Genomic DNA, 14684 nt, shown 5'->3' on the forward strand with positions numbered 1-14684 from the left:
CGCGTGCTCCTACTGCTCTTCATTTTTAGACATATTCATTTATATCACTGTCAACTATTTTGCCTTTTCATTATATCTGAAACCATTCATAATGTGAATTTAATCTGCGGTAAGGATGCGGACGCAATTCATAATTTTGATTACACTTATCCTAGATTGATGATCATTATTTAACGCCTACATTTTCGACGGTAGCAGGACCTAAACGACAGACAAATTGACATGAAACATGTTCTCTAAAGTGTATTTTTTATCTGGAATAGTTGATTTTTGCCTGGAAGAAACTGAACTATTAGCTACCTTAGATATAGTACTGTAACAATGGGAATTATTGAACATATAAACAAGCGTGTCACCGCCTATTTTAACTTTTCAGATTCCAACAAACACACGCCATGGAAGCGTCTGTGAAGACCTTCACTGCCAAGTCACCGTGTAGTGTGTACTGGCCGACACCGTGCGGAGATCGTGACTGAATGATTTCATCTTCTAATCGATAACATCCTTCTGTCGTCGTTTTGTGCTGCATAAGGGGCGCCACCTGCTGGCGTCTCAATATAAAAACACGGCATATAGTAAAAACAATAGGCATCACCGAACTACAATCAAAGGAAACTACACACTGAAGTATACTGTCAATAAATACATTTTCCAGAGAATACAATAAGAAAAATAACATAATTCTTATGCTATGGTTACCTGAGGATAAGCTAGATGCTTATATATTCTGTATATATTCCATTTATGAACCATGACAACTAGCGCATTTATCAGTTGATAACACGAGTACAGGACATTTCCTTATAGCAGTTATTTTTTTCTATAAATAACTTCATCCTTGAGTTACACAAAGGACAGCAAAAATTAAAATAGATTAAGACAACAGCTGACTTGCCAGCATTTACTTGAGGCAAAAAAGTTGTACAAAAACTGTGCATTTCACACTAATTTATGTACACAACAATTATTATAGTTGGGTTATGAAAATATATTAACAGTTGGCGTTACTGTTTAGTTTTCAACTGGGTCAACATTTCTGTAATGTAAATCTAAAACAAGAGATACTCAACAACTGAATACAAGCTGCAGCCAGTTACATTTAATACCACCAACATATAAGGTGCCATATTGTTTTATCAAACCATCATTTTTAAAATCATGTGCACACCACTAGAAATGAAAAACACAATTATTTCAATGGCTGAAATGAACAATAAAGTGCAAGAGACAAGCAGAAGGACTAGAGGGGTTGGAGGAACCGCTGAAAGCCAAGAAAACGAGCCCTTATTAAGGTGACATTTAGCCAGACTGGATCTCCCACTTCCTGCCTGGATCAGACATTAAATACACTTTAAAATATGGCTCAAACTCACACGTATCAAATCACTCAACAAAAGCATGTACAGGTCGATTAAAAAAATATATTGGCTTAAATATGTCAAAGTCAGAACTGTATTTCTGCATGACATACAAGTACGATGTGATATTAACTTCTTTTATACGTCCATTCATTCGTTTGCTGAATGAATTAGTCAAATTAAACTATACAAGTTCTCTATCTTCACGTGGCTAACTGAACTAGTCTTGGATGTGAGGACCTGTATGGTGGAACACTGTAAATAAGACTGGCAGCTGACATACTAGTCAGATTCCAGCGTTTCCACTATTACAGGCCTTTTGCACCTGGATTTTTTGTTTTCCTTGCATCTCCTGCAGCTGCAGTTCATCACAGAAAGTTACCTCTTACTGCAAAATTATTACAAAAGGAATTTGGTTTTGTTTTTGCTCCACGGGTAACAGACCCGAACCGTGCAGGACTACACCACAGTAAAGCACCTTTCATTGGGAAGAGACTTCTTAGGAAAGGAAAAAATTAAAGTGCTAAGCATTAACTACAGTTAAAAGTGCCAATTCAAAATGCTTAAATCTTTACAGCAAGGTTTTTGTGCCATCGGGAGTGATCGTCAAGCACAGTCCAACAGGCTCTTCACTGACTGTTGTTCACCTTTTTCTGTGAAGGTTTCAGATCTTTGCTCATTGATTCTGAGAGCCATGAAAGCATACATCCTAACTGGCAAATTATCTTAGGTGGAAGCCGTTTGCCCACAGTGGGTTTTTCCGATATGTAACAACTGGAACAAAGAGGGAAGTGCTGTCAGTCAGGTCAACGAGAAAGGTACAGGTGGTTCCAGGTGTGCCGAGAATGCTGTAGATACCATGACAACAAAGGGGCTGCTCAACATCCATCAGTGCTCATTGGAAGTGGTCAAACTGCATTTTCAAAATCATTAGATAAGATTCTGTCACGTTTTTCAAAGCGCTTGGCGAGGAACCTCAAGTCGCGATGTTGTCTTAGGATAAAGCAAATCTGCTGATCCTCTTGATGAAGGTTTGTGACGATCAGGTGGGTTCCGGGTAAGTTTGCCGGGGCAGGCAAAAAAGCACAGGGTGCTAGTAACAGAAATCACACAAACTTATACCATGAAAACAACAAATCGTCAAACAATCCCTTTTAAAAGTCAGACACTGAAAAAAATGGCAAGACACACTGCCAAACTTTTCAGTCAGTTAAAAACATGAAAAAAAAACCTAAAAAATAAAAATACCAGTACAGTGTCATACTGTAGATAAATGTGGCACTCAAACGTATGTGAAGTCTAAACCCGTATAGATATATAGCCCCTTGTTACATCATGACAGCATAAATTAAGTGATAGGCTTACAGGGACACAGAATTGCATTTACTTAGAAAAAAACATGCACTATTTATAACAACGCAGGCCTTAACTGCCCACTTCGTTACCGAGGGACAGGGCCGCCCGAAGGGGGTGTCGTCAGCTGCCACCAATCACAGGTCATTAGTGGTTTGGCTTCGCCAATCTCATCAACTGCCATTGACGCCAATCACAGATTTTTCCGACCGATCAACAAAATATCACGACTGTTTCAAAGGGGACAGTGGAGGGGATCCGTATTACTGGTTCCTGGAAGCTCTCAGTGTCCTTTGCTTAATCTCCACTGGCATCTTTGGGGGAAGGGTAGTAGGTAGAGTTTGGGGGGGCTGGGTAGGGTTAGGGTATGTTCGCTTGCCCGCTGGCACCGGGCTGGGGACAGTCCGATTCGGCCTCAGAGGTGAGCAGGGGTTCGGAGAGGGAATCCACGGGGGTGAGGGTGATCTCGACCTCCTTATTCTCCAGCAGGGTGTCCAGGGCTGCAGCTGGAGCCTCGGCCTGTGACCGGTTCTCCCTTGCTACCGGGGCCCTCCGGATGACCTCCACCGCAGCCCTGCCCCCCTCCCAGCCGGGGCTCACTACGGTCTTGAGTGGGTGGCTGGCTCCTGGCAGAAGCAGGACAGGGTAGGGCATGGCCTGCGAGGTTGCGCCGGCGGCATTGTGCTGCAGCGTTAGCAGGCGATGGGAGGCACCTCCGGCATCCTCCGTGCCGAGGTCCAGCACCGTCGCGGGGGCGGAATCTTCCTGGATCACCAGCTCTATCACCTCCGGCCGAGGCTGCTGGGAAGGTACTGCTGAGGCAGGGAGTGCCTTTTGGATAACTCCCCCGCTCACAGGCACGGCAGCCGCAGGCGTCGGCGTGGTCGGGGCCGGCTGCGCCGTCTCCTCTGGCCGGGGCTTTCTGGGCCGGCCCCGTTTCCTTTTGGGAGGGGTCCCTGCGCCCCCCGCAGCCCCATCAGCGGACACCGGCTCAGCAGTCCGCTTGGGGGCAGCCCGGGACCGCTGGACGGCCCCAGGTGCCGGTGTAGCCGGGACGGTGACGGCTGGGGGAGGTCTCTCCCTCTCGTGGTAGGACAGGCTCATGCCCGAGGGTAGGATCATGACGGGCAGCGTGGTGGGCATCGTAATGGGCAGCGTGACCTTCATGTCTTTGGGCGCCGGAGGTAAGGAGCGCACCGGCAGCAGGGCCTTGTCTGGGCGCCGTGGCAATAGCAAGGGGAAACGCTTCATCGCCGCCTCCACCTGCAGGTCGCGACCCCCAGTCTTCCCAGAATCTGCCCCTTTGCCCTGCTTCTCGGCCGACGTGGCCTTGCTAGGCGAAGCTTGCTCCCCTCCGTCTCTGTCCTTCTGGAAAAGGCAGACCGCATGTAAACGCTGATTAAACACTAATCAAATGCTGGTGGATTAAGTCGTTGGCGTTACTGGGCGGTCCGATGACTGACCAACGGATGCGGTACGTGACGCTGTCTACATTAAACTGCTCGTGTTGACATGAGACACCTTTACTGTCACGACTCTACTGTAAAAACATACGATGAAATTCTGTGTGGGACTCATGTGGAAAAACCAGCAATCTGGGCGAGAACAATCTGCACAGCAGAGATAATCATCAAACATACAAACTGTAACATTAAAGCAGAAGTGACACATGCAGAATGGGGATCAGTCCTTTCAGTTTCTGGTGCCTGAGGGAAGCTGGGGAAATCATCATGGAACCCAGTCACCTGAGTCAGTCCGCTACTGTCAGGCTGGCGGTGCGGCAGTGGGAGGGGCCAACACATAGCCAATCAGAATTCTGAGCTCCGGTCAATAAACCCAGTCTATCATCCTAACTGTTTGCACCGTCTCTAGTTTCCCGTACTTTGGCTAATACACTTTTTTATTCCTCCTCACCTGGGGTGTGCTGCCTGGAAAGACCCCTCCCCCCCCACCAAAAAAAAAAAAAAAAAAAATCAAGATATGGTACCTTGTTTTCAGAGCCACTCCCCTCTCCATCTGCACTGCCCCCTTTAGGGAGGGTTGGAGTCTTCTTAATCACCTTGTGAGGCTTTGCAGGGCCGCCTGTTGAAAAAGGAGAGGAGTGCTGAGTCCGGCTGACTCCGTAGGACGGGGTACCTTCACCCGCATGTGTGTCGGCACCACACTCGCCACCATGCGATTAACTGAATGCGAGTGTCACTAACCTGCCAAGGTGGCAGAGGTGACGAGTTCGGCCTGGCTACAGCGCGGGTTGACGATGTGCTCCTGCACCAGGAAGCGGGCGATCTCCACCACCGTGTCGAAGGAACGCTTCAGGATCTTCTCGGCCCAGTTGCAGATGAGCTCGCATGCCGCCTCCGTCACCTCCTGCTTGTAGGTCTGCACCAACTCCGTTAGCTCCGACTACAAAGTTAAAGAGGGAGCAGTCCAATGAGCGGCGGGCAGACGGCTGCTGGACACTGCCAGCAGGGCAAGGGCGGACATGGGTGTCGTACCGGATCGTTCTTGAGGTCCAGGCTGGGCAGCAGGGGCATGCTGAGCACGGTCTTCCGCCGGATCCCGCTGTAGCAGTATGTGTCGACGGCAGAGTTAAGGTCCCAACCGTTCTCACAAACAACTGTTAAAACTATCAATGACAAAAGCAAAAAGATCCATCCATCTTCCAACCGATTATCCTGATCAGGGTAGTGGAGAGTCCTGGGGTCTGTTTCAGAAAGCATGACTGCGTGCTTAGCCGGGTATCTTGTCAGACTTTAGGTAGCCTCAGCTAAATGTAAGTGGACAGAGATGTAGTCTAATTTCAACTGGGGTACCTTAAATCCAACTAGTTATGTTTAAGCAAGAAATGCTGCTTTTTGACAAAGGCCCCGGGAGTTAGTGCCAGGCAGCATATGTCATACACCCAGGAGAGGATGCCGGGCTATCAATGGGCACAAACACACAAACAGCATGAACGATTGAGAGATACCTAATAGCCCTACTGCATGTCTTTGAACTGCAAACTGGATTACCCAGCATACACGGCGACAACATGCAACCTTCACAAGCAAGGAGGAGAGGCGGGATTCCAAACCACAACTCCAGAAGTGTGAGGCAGCAGGGTGAACCACCCTAAACACAAACAATCTCTACACAAACATGAGTAAACCAGCCCAATCATTTACACAAGACACTGTTCTGTACAGTCACCCATGTGCATATTTCACAGAAGCTATTTAGGAAACAGGAAAGGCCAGCAGATGGAGAGAGGACCGAGAGGATATTTTGACTGGCCCCTCCCACCAAGTCGCCGGGCCTTGATATTGGGGAAGATGTCACGGATGATCTTGCCGAAGTTGGCTGCACTAAGTGGCCGGTAATGTAGGTTGTCACAGTATCTCCTGGTTGAGAAACAGAGGAATCCAGCTGGAACATCACGACACGCTGGAGAGAAGCATTTAACTGGCATATCAGCGTTACATTACATCTGCATCATTTAGCAGACGCTTTTGTCCAAAGCGTTGTACAAGATTGGCAAACAGCACATTACAAACACAGGTGCTGTCGAGGAATGAGTGTAAGCAGGACTGCAGCAGGAACTACACAACATCTCCCAACAAAGCAAGAACCTAATCAGGAAATCATATCATTAAGAACAATCAGGGAACGTAGATGTAATGTAACGTAAGAATTAGCCTGGAATTAAGAGTCTGAATGACCTTTGCCCTCAGAAAACTACCCATCACAGGTGCCCATTTTCCATCCCTGCTAAGGTCTCCGAGAGACCCTGACACTGACTTGTAGGCCTCGTAGACGTCCTGCTTGGGCAGACAGGTGTCGGCGTGCTCCTCCAGGTGGCTGCGGATCCAGTTGCAAGTGTGCAGCTGGTCAGCCACATTGAAGGAGCTGGAATCGCTGCTGCTGCTGCTTGACGAGAAGAAGATGAGGCAGGAATGTAGAGGAGGCAAACAGAAGCTCCTGCCTCTTCGCCTGATTCCCCCAGTAAACTTCACATGTTAGCAGATTAAAGAGCCACTTCACTCCAAAATGAAAAAAAAAACTGATGTTTTAGGGGGGCTTATGTGCTATGTCTCCATCCAGATTATTCTGCCCATCGTATCACTGTGCAGAAGATCTCGTCGGAGTGCTCGTGCTCATATCTTCTGTGCAGTGATGCAATTGCTGTGTGGAGCTTGGTAGAAGAAAATAGTTCCTACAATAAACTGCTTACTACAAAGTCTGTAGATTATGTTGAGTAACCGGGTCATGATTTCTGGTGTACTGCTGAATTTTTCAAATGTAGGTTTTTGAACACACTCAGGGCTACCACTGTCACCATGTCCCCAACTAGTCACCATGTCCCCAACTAGTCACCATGTCCCCAACTAGTCACCATGTCCCCAACTAGTCACCATATCCCCAACTAGTCACCATGTCCCCAACTAGTCACCATATCCCCAACTAGTCACCATATCCCCAACTAGTCACCATGTCCCCAACTAGTCACCATATCCCCAACTGGTCCCCAGCTACAGGATCCGGCCCCTTCCCGCAGCAGAGAGGCACACCTTTTCTCCGCAGCTCCAGGGCCGGACGGCAGCTGCAGGTACAGGTAGAGCTTGTCGTTATCGGAGAAGCGCTGTACATCCTGCTGTAGAGGGGAAGCCAACTGAGCATGTGCAGACTCTCACTGGCAACAGACAGCACAACTACAAAGATTCGGACACTTACCAGGATCGAGTCCACTTTGCACTGTATTGATTTGCTGTAAACATAAAAACTGCATGAATACAAACACAGAGTACAGAGGCCTGCCAAAGTTACACTGACAAAGCAACATACATTTCGTCTGAGCAAATGGGGTCAGACAGTCCCTGGAGCGGTTTGGGGTTAAGGGCCTCGCTCAAGCAACCGACAGTCAAATCACTCTGCTTGCCCTGGAATTTGAACCGATGACCTTCCAATCACGAGAAAAGTGTCCTAACCTACTGAACCACACTCAACAGTGACAGGCATTATATTGATTCAATTAATTTCTATATAGCGCCTTTCACAACAGTCTCGACCCGAGGCGCTTTGAATGGATGTGTAAATTTCTTATGCTCTTATGGATGACCGGTGGATGGATAGATGAATACTACTATTGTTAACACTCTCATTATTATTATTATTGTCACTGTTATTACAGTTTAATTAAAATAGGAGCCCTTAAACCAAGTGATTAAAAAATACAGAAAGTTACAGATGCAAACAACAATATTATCACAACGATCTACAGGTGGCAGAGTCCTGGGGACAGTCAATGTGAGGTCTGTGACGGGACAGTCAATGTGAGGTCTGTGACGGGACAGTCAATGTGAGGTCTGTGACGGGACAGTCTTACGAGATGTTGCTCTTCAGCTTCTGGAGCAGCATACTGGGTGCCGAGTCGCCCTCGTCTGCTCCAAAGCTCTCTCTCCTGGAGGCCACTGACCGCACACCATCTTCCGCCATGGCTTCCGCACACCTCTGTGCCCAACCACATTCAGAGCCCACCGGGCATCAAAATCTGGAAACAGACGACAGTGAAGTGCAGCTTTCAGACACCAGGGGGAAGTCTACTGTGCAGCTTCAGCAAAGCACTTAGTCTGAAATTAATAAATATACAGCTGTAACGAGCTTATCCAAATAACTTTAAGTCTCACTTAATGTCCGGATGTCTGTCAGGCTTTTACTAAAACTTTTCAATGTCAAGGATGTGGATCTACCATTAGTATTAAGCATCGTCATCTGCATAAAACACCCGCACTTATTTTGACTTGAACAGAAAGATACCAATACTAAGTGTACTATGGTGGCAAAGTCCAGACAAACATGAATAAAACACAAATATTGATGGTGTATTAATAATGATATCAATATCATTCACATAATCGACAATAAAGTCTTCTCAAAGCTAATTTGGTGTCAGAATGTCTGGAAGCCAAACAGGAAAATAAGTCAATTCCAAAGATAAAGAAATAATTGATTGATTGAATTAATATCTTTATTGTCACCTTTCATGTGCAACGAAATTAGATGCCAACCAATTACTGAAAAACAATTTAAAACGTTTTAAAAGTAGGTTGTTCATTTTGACTTTTGGAAATACGGTACTGCTGCATGTTCGCTAATGACTAAAATAATTCCATAGGCTTCAGTATTTACATTACTTTCTCTTCATGAGTAACATTCCGAGAGCACATGTTCTTTGGGATGTAAAACACGCAGAAAATACCCTTCCAAATCAATCTGAAATGCTGGATTACATTTTAATTGAGTTATTAAATAAGTTTAAAAGGCGACTAAGACACGTTTTCTGTCCCGTTCACACATGGCTCATGCCTTAAAAGGCCGGTAAAGAAGCGCTCAAGGTCAGGGCGGCACTCCGGGGGAGTTCGGGCCGAAAGTGAGAGGACCGTCGGCAGGGGCGGACACTCCCACCTCGGCGGCGTCTCCCCGGCGTCTGGGGAGCGTCTGTAGCGGGAAGCGCGCATTCTTACCGTAACTATGAGAAAAAAACAGCGCCCGACTCCGAAGTTTATACATCAGTGGCGGGCAAGATTTTCAGCGTGAAAACGTCTAACAGCACCATCCAACTGAACATGTGTCTTTTAAAATTTTTGCCTGGAAATCCAGGGTAGTTCCCCCGACGTAACCACAGGAAAGGCATACAGACAGTACGAAACGAAGCATTTTTTTAACACCTTACACACACACACACGTATACAGCGGTGTTTGTGCGAAACGATGAGTACTTTGTCTAAACGTGTGTGCAGCGGCGCTGCTGACTTGTAACGTTGGCCAGCAGCAGTCTCTCAACTTTTTTTTCCCTCCATGAATATCGTCGCCGTCGTTCTGCATGCTACGGTCATGCGCTTAAATTCACATACTTCCCGCTTTCTTAGTATTTTTCGACGGACCTTTCAAGGGTACCGGGCGTCGATCGCGGTTCTCCTAGACACGTAGCTAGTAACACGAACCATAAAGTTTATAAACTATCGAGGCTCGCGAAATGTAGCCGATGCAATTACGCCGAGTCTAGCTAAGTCACCAGCTAATAAACACATGTAGCTAGCTATCGTAGGTAGCCGAATATCGCTATTTCATCTTACTGGCTAGCTAGCCAGGCTAATGAAAAGCCGTGTAAGGCTTCGTAGCTACAACGTTTAATTTCCGCAACAGTTCTCGCGAAAACCTCTTGCACTAAATGTTAAACGTTAACAACGAATTTCAACCGTATATAAAGATTGTGTATTTAAAAAAAGAAATAAGAAAGTACCTGACTCAAAGATACAGCAAAAATCCCCTTTCAGTTTTTTTATGATTGGACAACTGTGTCATGTCTGCCTGACTACCGAATAAGAGTCAATTGTGATTGGTGGATTGTAGTCTTACTACTCGGATACTGAGTTTATCTTAAATTCGATTGGTGAAATTTGTTTATTTTCTTGCAAAAGTTTATTGTGATAGGAGATTATGTGCTAATCTGCCCAGTAACGTAAATTAATGAATCATCCATTTTAGTCTGCCTAGCAACGTAACCTAATGGGTGTTGTGTAGAAGCGTTCTCATCAGGTGATATCTAGCGTTTACATGCTGCAACCGTAAACATTTTATGCATATAAATTCAGTTTAGCAAATTATATGGTGTCATTCTGTTTTTTAAAACATGTCACACTTCCCACAAATTTCCAGCTTCACATAATGTAAAGGCATAATTACTGCCAAGTTTTCAGTTCGATTCAGATTGAAGGCTTTAAATCCCACATACGGAATCCTTGAGTAAAAGATTTTAGATGGCTATATTTTAAAATAATCTTCTATTTTTCTATGCATGTATGTGAATTATTTAAGTAATATCCATGCCAATTCCTACTGCCATACTTCTGCTACACACTCACGCTTGAAACAAAAACCTATCTATCTTCCAATGTCCCACAATGCACTTTGCCAGTCTTTAACATGGCTGCCAACATCCGTAGTTTTAAAAGAAAAAGTGACATAATTTCCGCCAGTTTTCAAAATGGATTCTAGCGGAATGAAGCTTAGTTTTTGGGAGAATGGGCCGAAACCCGGTCAACTTTATTCTTTTCCAGGGAATAACAGCAGTACAGTACCTGGATGTGGACCCGTTCGCCATACGTTGTAAGTATATCTTCTCCCATTTATTAAGTTTCTTCTTGGAAAGTGTATTTCCAGTGAACATTGTATGACAGTTTCGTTTTCCCCTAGCTGTGCTGTATCATCATGGTGGAAACTAAACAATTGGGACGTCGGGTGTTTTTATATTTGTAACATTTAACGATGCCTATTATTAATTTCTAATTTTACGTTGTATTCACAATGTATATTTCTAATGTATTTAATATTTATGATTTTAATGACTAGCTAGCTGCAGACTGCGTACCTCCGTTCGTTTTATAGCCATCTATCCTCTGCTTTAAAAAGTAGTGTGAAAGGTTGCATCTTTAAACCATGGTCACATAAGGCGATTTTGTATTGAAGAATTGGCCCTAACACCTGCTAACCGCTGTGTAGGTCTGAGCAGAAGTTACATAAAGCCTGATATTCTAATAGTCATTCACATGCATTTTCCATTACTAACATTGACTGTATAAACCATTTGTTCAATCGATATGCCACTTAAGTACATTGTGTGCGTTTAAGAATTTTTTTTTTATTGAAAGATTAACGTGAAACTCGAACTATATTTTAAGAGCCCTTCCTTTACAAATTTAGCTTACTCATACGGGTGTATAAATTTGTTCTTACAACTTTAATGTTTGTATTGACAGTTAAAATAGATTTCTGTGCCATACTAAACCATATGTATACATATGATCTTTTGTTTAAAGTATTTGTATAATTAAATAGCAAAGAGTATTAAAAAATAGCATTAATGGTCACTTCTCTTTGCAGAAACCCGATGGTAACGGGTACGTCTGTACTGGGCGTGAAGTTTACTGGTGGGGTGATCATCGCCGCCGACATGCTGGGTTCCTACGGCTCGCTGGCACGCTTCCGCAACATCTCCCGCCTGATGAAGGTCAACGACAGCACCATCCTGGGCGCTTCTGGGGACTACGCAGACTACCAGTACCTGAAACAAATCATTGAACAGATGGTGTAAGTCTGATGTTACTAGTTACAATTGCCTTATCTCGCTAACGCTTTTGTCCAAATCGACCTACCAGTGAAAGCAGGGTCAGAACTGGACCAGTTGGGGCTTAAGGGCCTTGCTCAAAGGCCCAACGGTAAAATCAGTCTGCCGACTCTGGGATTTGAACTAGCAAATCACAGGCACGGCGTTCTATTCTGCTGAGCTGAACTACACTCTTGTTACTAGCCTTCTAAAAATGTGGTAGTGTTTGAGTGCATTTGCGCTGTATCGGAAGTCACCGTTACTCTTGAGGTTTGATGTCCGACCCTTCATGTTTGGAGAAGCTAATGGAATGGACGAATGTGTGTCTGTAAGCAGGAGTGTATCCACAGGCTATCGCCACTCATGCGTCGTCACTTGTATGTACAGGATTGATGAGGAGCTGTTGGGTGATGGTCACAGCTACAGTCCCAAAGCCATCCATTCCTGGCTGACCAGGGTGATGTACAATAGACGCTGCAAGATGAATCCCCTGTGGAACACTGTAGTCATTGGTGGATTTTACAATGGAGAAAGGTGAGAGGAAGCGTGGCGTGCAATATTCATCAAGTTCATACTTGAAACTAATGGAGACCTGTTAAATGAAACTGTAGATGTGACTTAGGGAGATGATTTCCAGTTTCTCTTGTTTGTCCTTAGTTTCCTTGGCTATGTGGACAAGCTGGGAGTGGCCTATGAGGCTCCCACGGTGGCAACAGGGTTTGGTGCCTACCTGGCTCAGGTAAGCAGACTGAGCATTGGCTTTGATAGCAACAATCAACAATATTAGTGAAACTGTCATTGTAACACAAATCTTTAGATACATTTTTTTGACATTGTCCTAACATAACTTTTATTGATGGACATGTTGAAAATTCATTCATACTTTTAAAAAAAAAAAAAACAACATTTTTGTTTATACCGTTGTGTATACAGTCCAGATGAAGTGCTAGAATTGTGCGTATGTGATTGGCCTGTTTCTTTGCAGCCCCTAATGAGGGAGGTGGTGGAGAACAAGGTGGAGATAACAAAGGATGAAGCAAGAGCATTAATTGAGCGCTGCCTCAAAGTGCTGTATTACCGTGATGCTCGCTCCTACAACAGGGTATGTCTGTCAGAAGAGCTTCTCAGAGCAAATCACCACCAATTCACTAAACTCCATTGCATATTGATCAGTCATGACATCTTTGGGTAGCCTTGGAAGGCTTCTCATTTTTAATGCCATAGAATTGCTGCAGACAGCAGACTCATCTTATGGATATCGATGCCACATTTATCATTGATTCGTGAACGTTTGTCTGTATATAAATGACAGAGTGTGTATTACTAGCCCCATCAGCATTTTTGTAACATTTTTATTTCAGCATGAAATTGCCATTGTCACGGAAGCTGGGGTAGAGATTCTTGGGCCTTTATCATCGGAGACAAATTGGGAGATTGCCCAGATGGTCAGGTAGGTTGTCTTTGACTGCATGTGGATTCTAGAGTTATGATAAATACCAATTCTTTGGAATAGGACAAACTATTAATCAGATGTTGACTGTGAAATTCTCTGGATAAATCATTGGTTATATAAGAACCTGGTGCAGCATTTTGAAAATCTAAGTTGTATGTTTCAGCCCTTTGAAATTCTTTCATCTGTTTGAATTGCAGTGGCTTCGAGTGAATCCTGATTGGCTGCCATGAACACTCTCCTTATTCACCCTCACTGCAATGTTCTAGCTCCCTCACTATGTAATCAGTTTAATCTTTTGTAAAAGGAAATAAATGTACACATTAAACACTGTTGGGTCATCCCTACATAAAGCACCTTTCCCTTATTCACTTTTGTTTTTGAGAGCAAAGTTTATACTGATTAAAAAACTTTAATTCTGGAAAATGTTCCTGAAGATGGGGCAAAGACTACTGCACCATATGAAGGCTGGGTATCGCCACTGCTTTCCCGAATTCATTTGATTTCCGATTCCATTTGATTTGAATCAATATTGATTGTGACACCCAAAAGTTAGTAATTCAGTGTATCCTAATGTTTATTAAATTCAGTTAAAGCAGCATGCCACATGCTAGTTTTTTGGTATATCATGTAAGCAATAAGCATTCAAGTGGCAATGAAGAAAGGGACGGTTCAGCAGCCGCAATCTATTTTAAAAAAGGAGATATTGTGGATAATCAAGGCAAAAAGATGGTGGTGTGGTGGTGCGTTTTGCAGTTAAAAGTCTGAAACGTTTATTAAACATAAGGATACTCCAAATTTATACAGCTTAACTCTTGGGCTTCACAAAGATGCCTCTAAATATTTTAGGCATACTACTAATCAAATAGTGGGCGAACATAAATTTTGAACAGCTGGTGTTTGGGCAAATTTTTATGCCTTATCTGAAGCCCTTCAGCCACATATCACTGATGCGTATCCGCTGGCAACTTATGACACACACTATTGGTAGATAAGTTCTGCTTGGCTACAGTTTGTTTTGTCATAAATACTGCACTAAGCACAAATACAGTGGTACCTCAGAACTCCGGACTGAATCCTAAAAAGTTCGAGTTCTGATCAAATTTTCCCCATAAGAAATAATGGAAAACCAATTAATTGGTTCCCGGCCCCAAAAAATTATACAAATGTTTTTTTTTTACCATTTAAACACAAAATGAACCGGACAAAACAAGAAAAGCATATACTGTACTAAACATCTAAGCACATTTATCAAAACAGTAATTTTTAAAGAAAATGTATCCAAACAATTTGTGAAGTAAAAAAAAAAAAAGTGTCATGCCTCGATTGTCCGCTCCTTCCATGTGCCACGCCCCCTCGTTAACCCCGTGTGGAATCCCCA

General features: G+C 44.1%; 2 protein-coding genes across 6 annotated transcripts; one reads left to right on the top strand and one right to left on the bottom strand.

Moving 5' to 3' along the window:
- Positions 1-887: 887 nt before the first annotated feature.
- On the bottom strand, positions 888-10663 carry rfx5 (regulatory factor X, 5). Of its 5 annotated transcripts, none has more exons than XM_072705993.1 (10): positions 10613-10663; positions 8074-8238; positions 7422-7455; positions 7259-7341; positions 6489-6614; positions 5972-6091; positions 5207-5282; positions 4916-5114; positions 4699-4793; positions 888-4079 (listed from the first exon to the last, which is right to left on the bottom strand). In XM_072705993.1, the coding sequence occupies exons 2-10, from the start codon at positions 8181-8183 to the stop codon at positions 3072-3074; spliced, it is 1851 nt and encodes a 616-aa protein (XP_072562094.1). In that variant the 5' UTR covers positions 8184-8238; positions 10613-10663; the 3' UTR covers positions 888-3071. The 5 variants fall into 5 exon arrangements, with proteins under 5 accessions (XP_072562094.1, XP_072562090.1, XP_072562093.1 ...); XM_072705989.1 differs by lacking the exon at positions 10613-10663 and adding an exon at positions 9991-10600; XM_072705992.1 differs by lacking the exon at positions 10613-10663 and adding an exon at positions 9632-9981.
- A 33-nt stretch (positions 10664-10696) lies between these two features.
- Positions 10697-13631, top strand: psmb4 (proteasome 20S subunit beta 4). The gene is made up of 7 exons (XM_023832122.2): positions 10697-10856; positions 11631-11837; positions 12241-12387; positions 12511-12592; positions 12839-12955; positions 13215-13303; positions 13504-13631. The coding sequence occupies exons 1-7, from the start codon at positions 10735-10737 to the stop codon at positions 13514-13516; spliced, it is 777 nt and encodes a 258-aa protein (XP_023687890.1). The 5' UTR covers positions 10697-10734; the 3' UTR covers positions 13517-13631.
- Positions 13632-14684: the final 1053 nt, after the last annotated feature.

This window comes from Paramormyrops kingsleyae, chromosome 23, assembly GCF_048594095.1.
Source record: "Paramormyrops kingsleyae isolate MSU_618 chromosome 23, PKINGS_0.4, whole genome shotgun sequence".
NCBI lineage: Eukaryota > Metazoa > Chordata > Actinopteri > Osteoglossiformes > Mormyridae > Paramormyrops > Paramormyrops kingsleyae.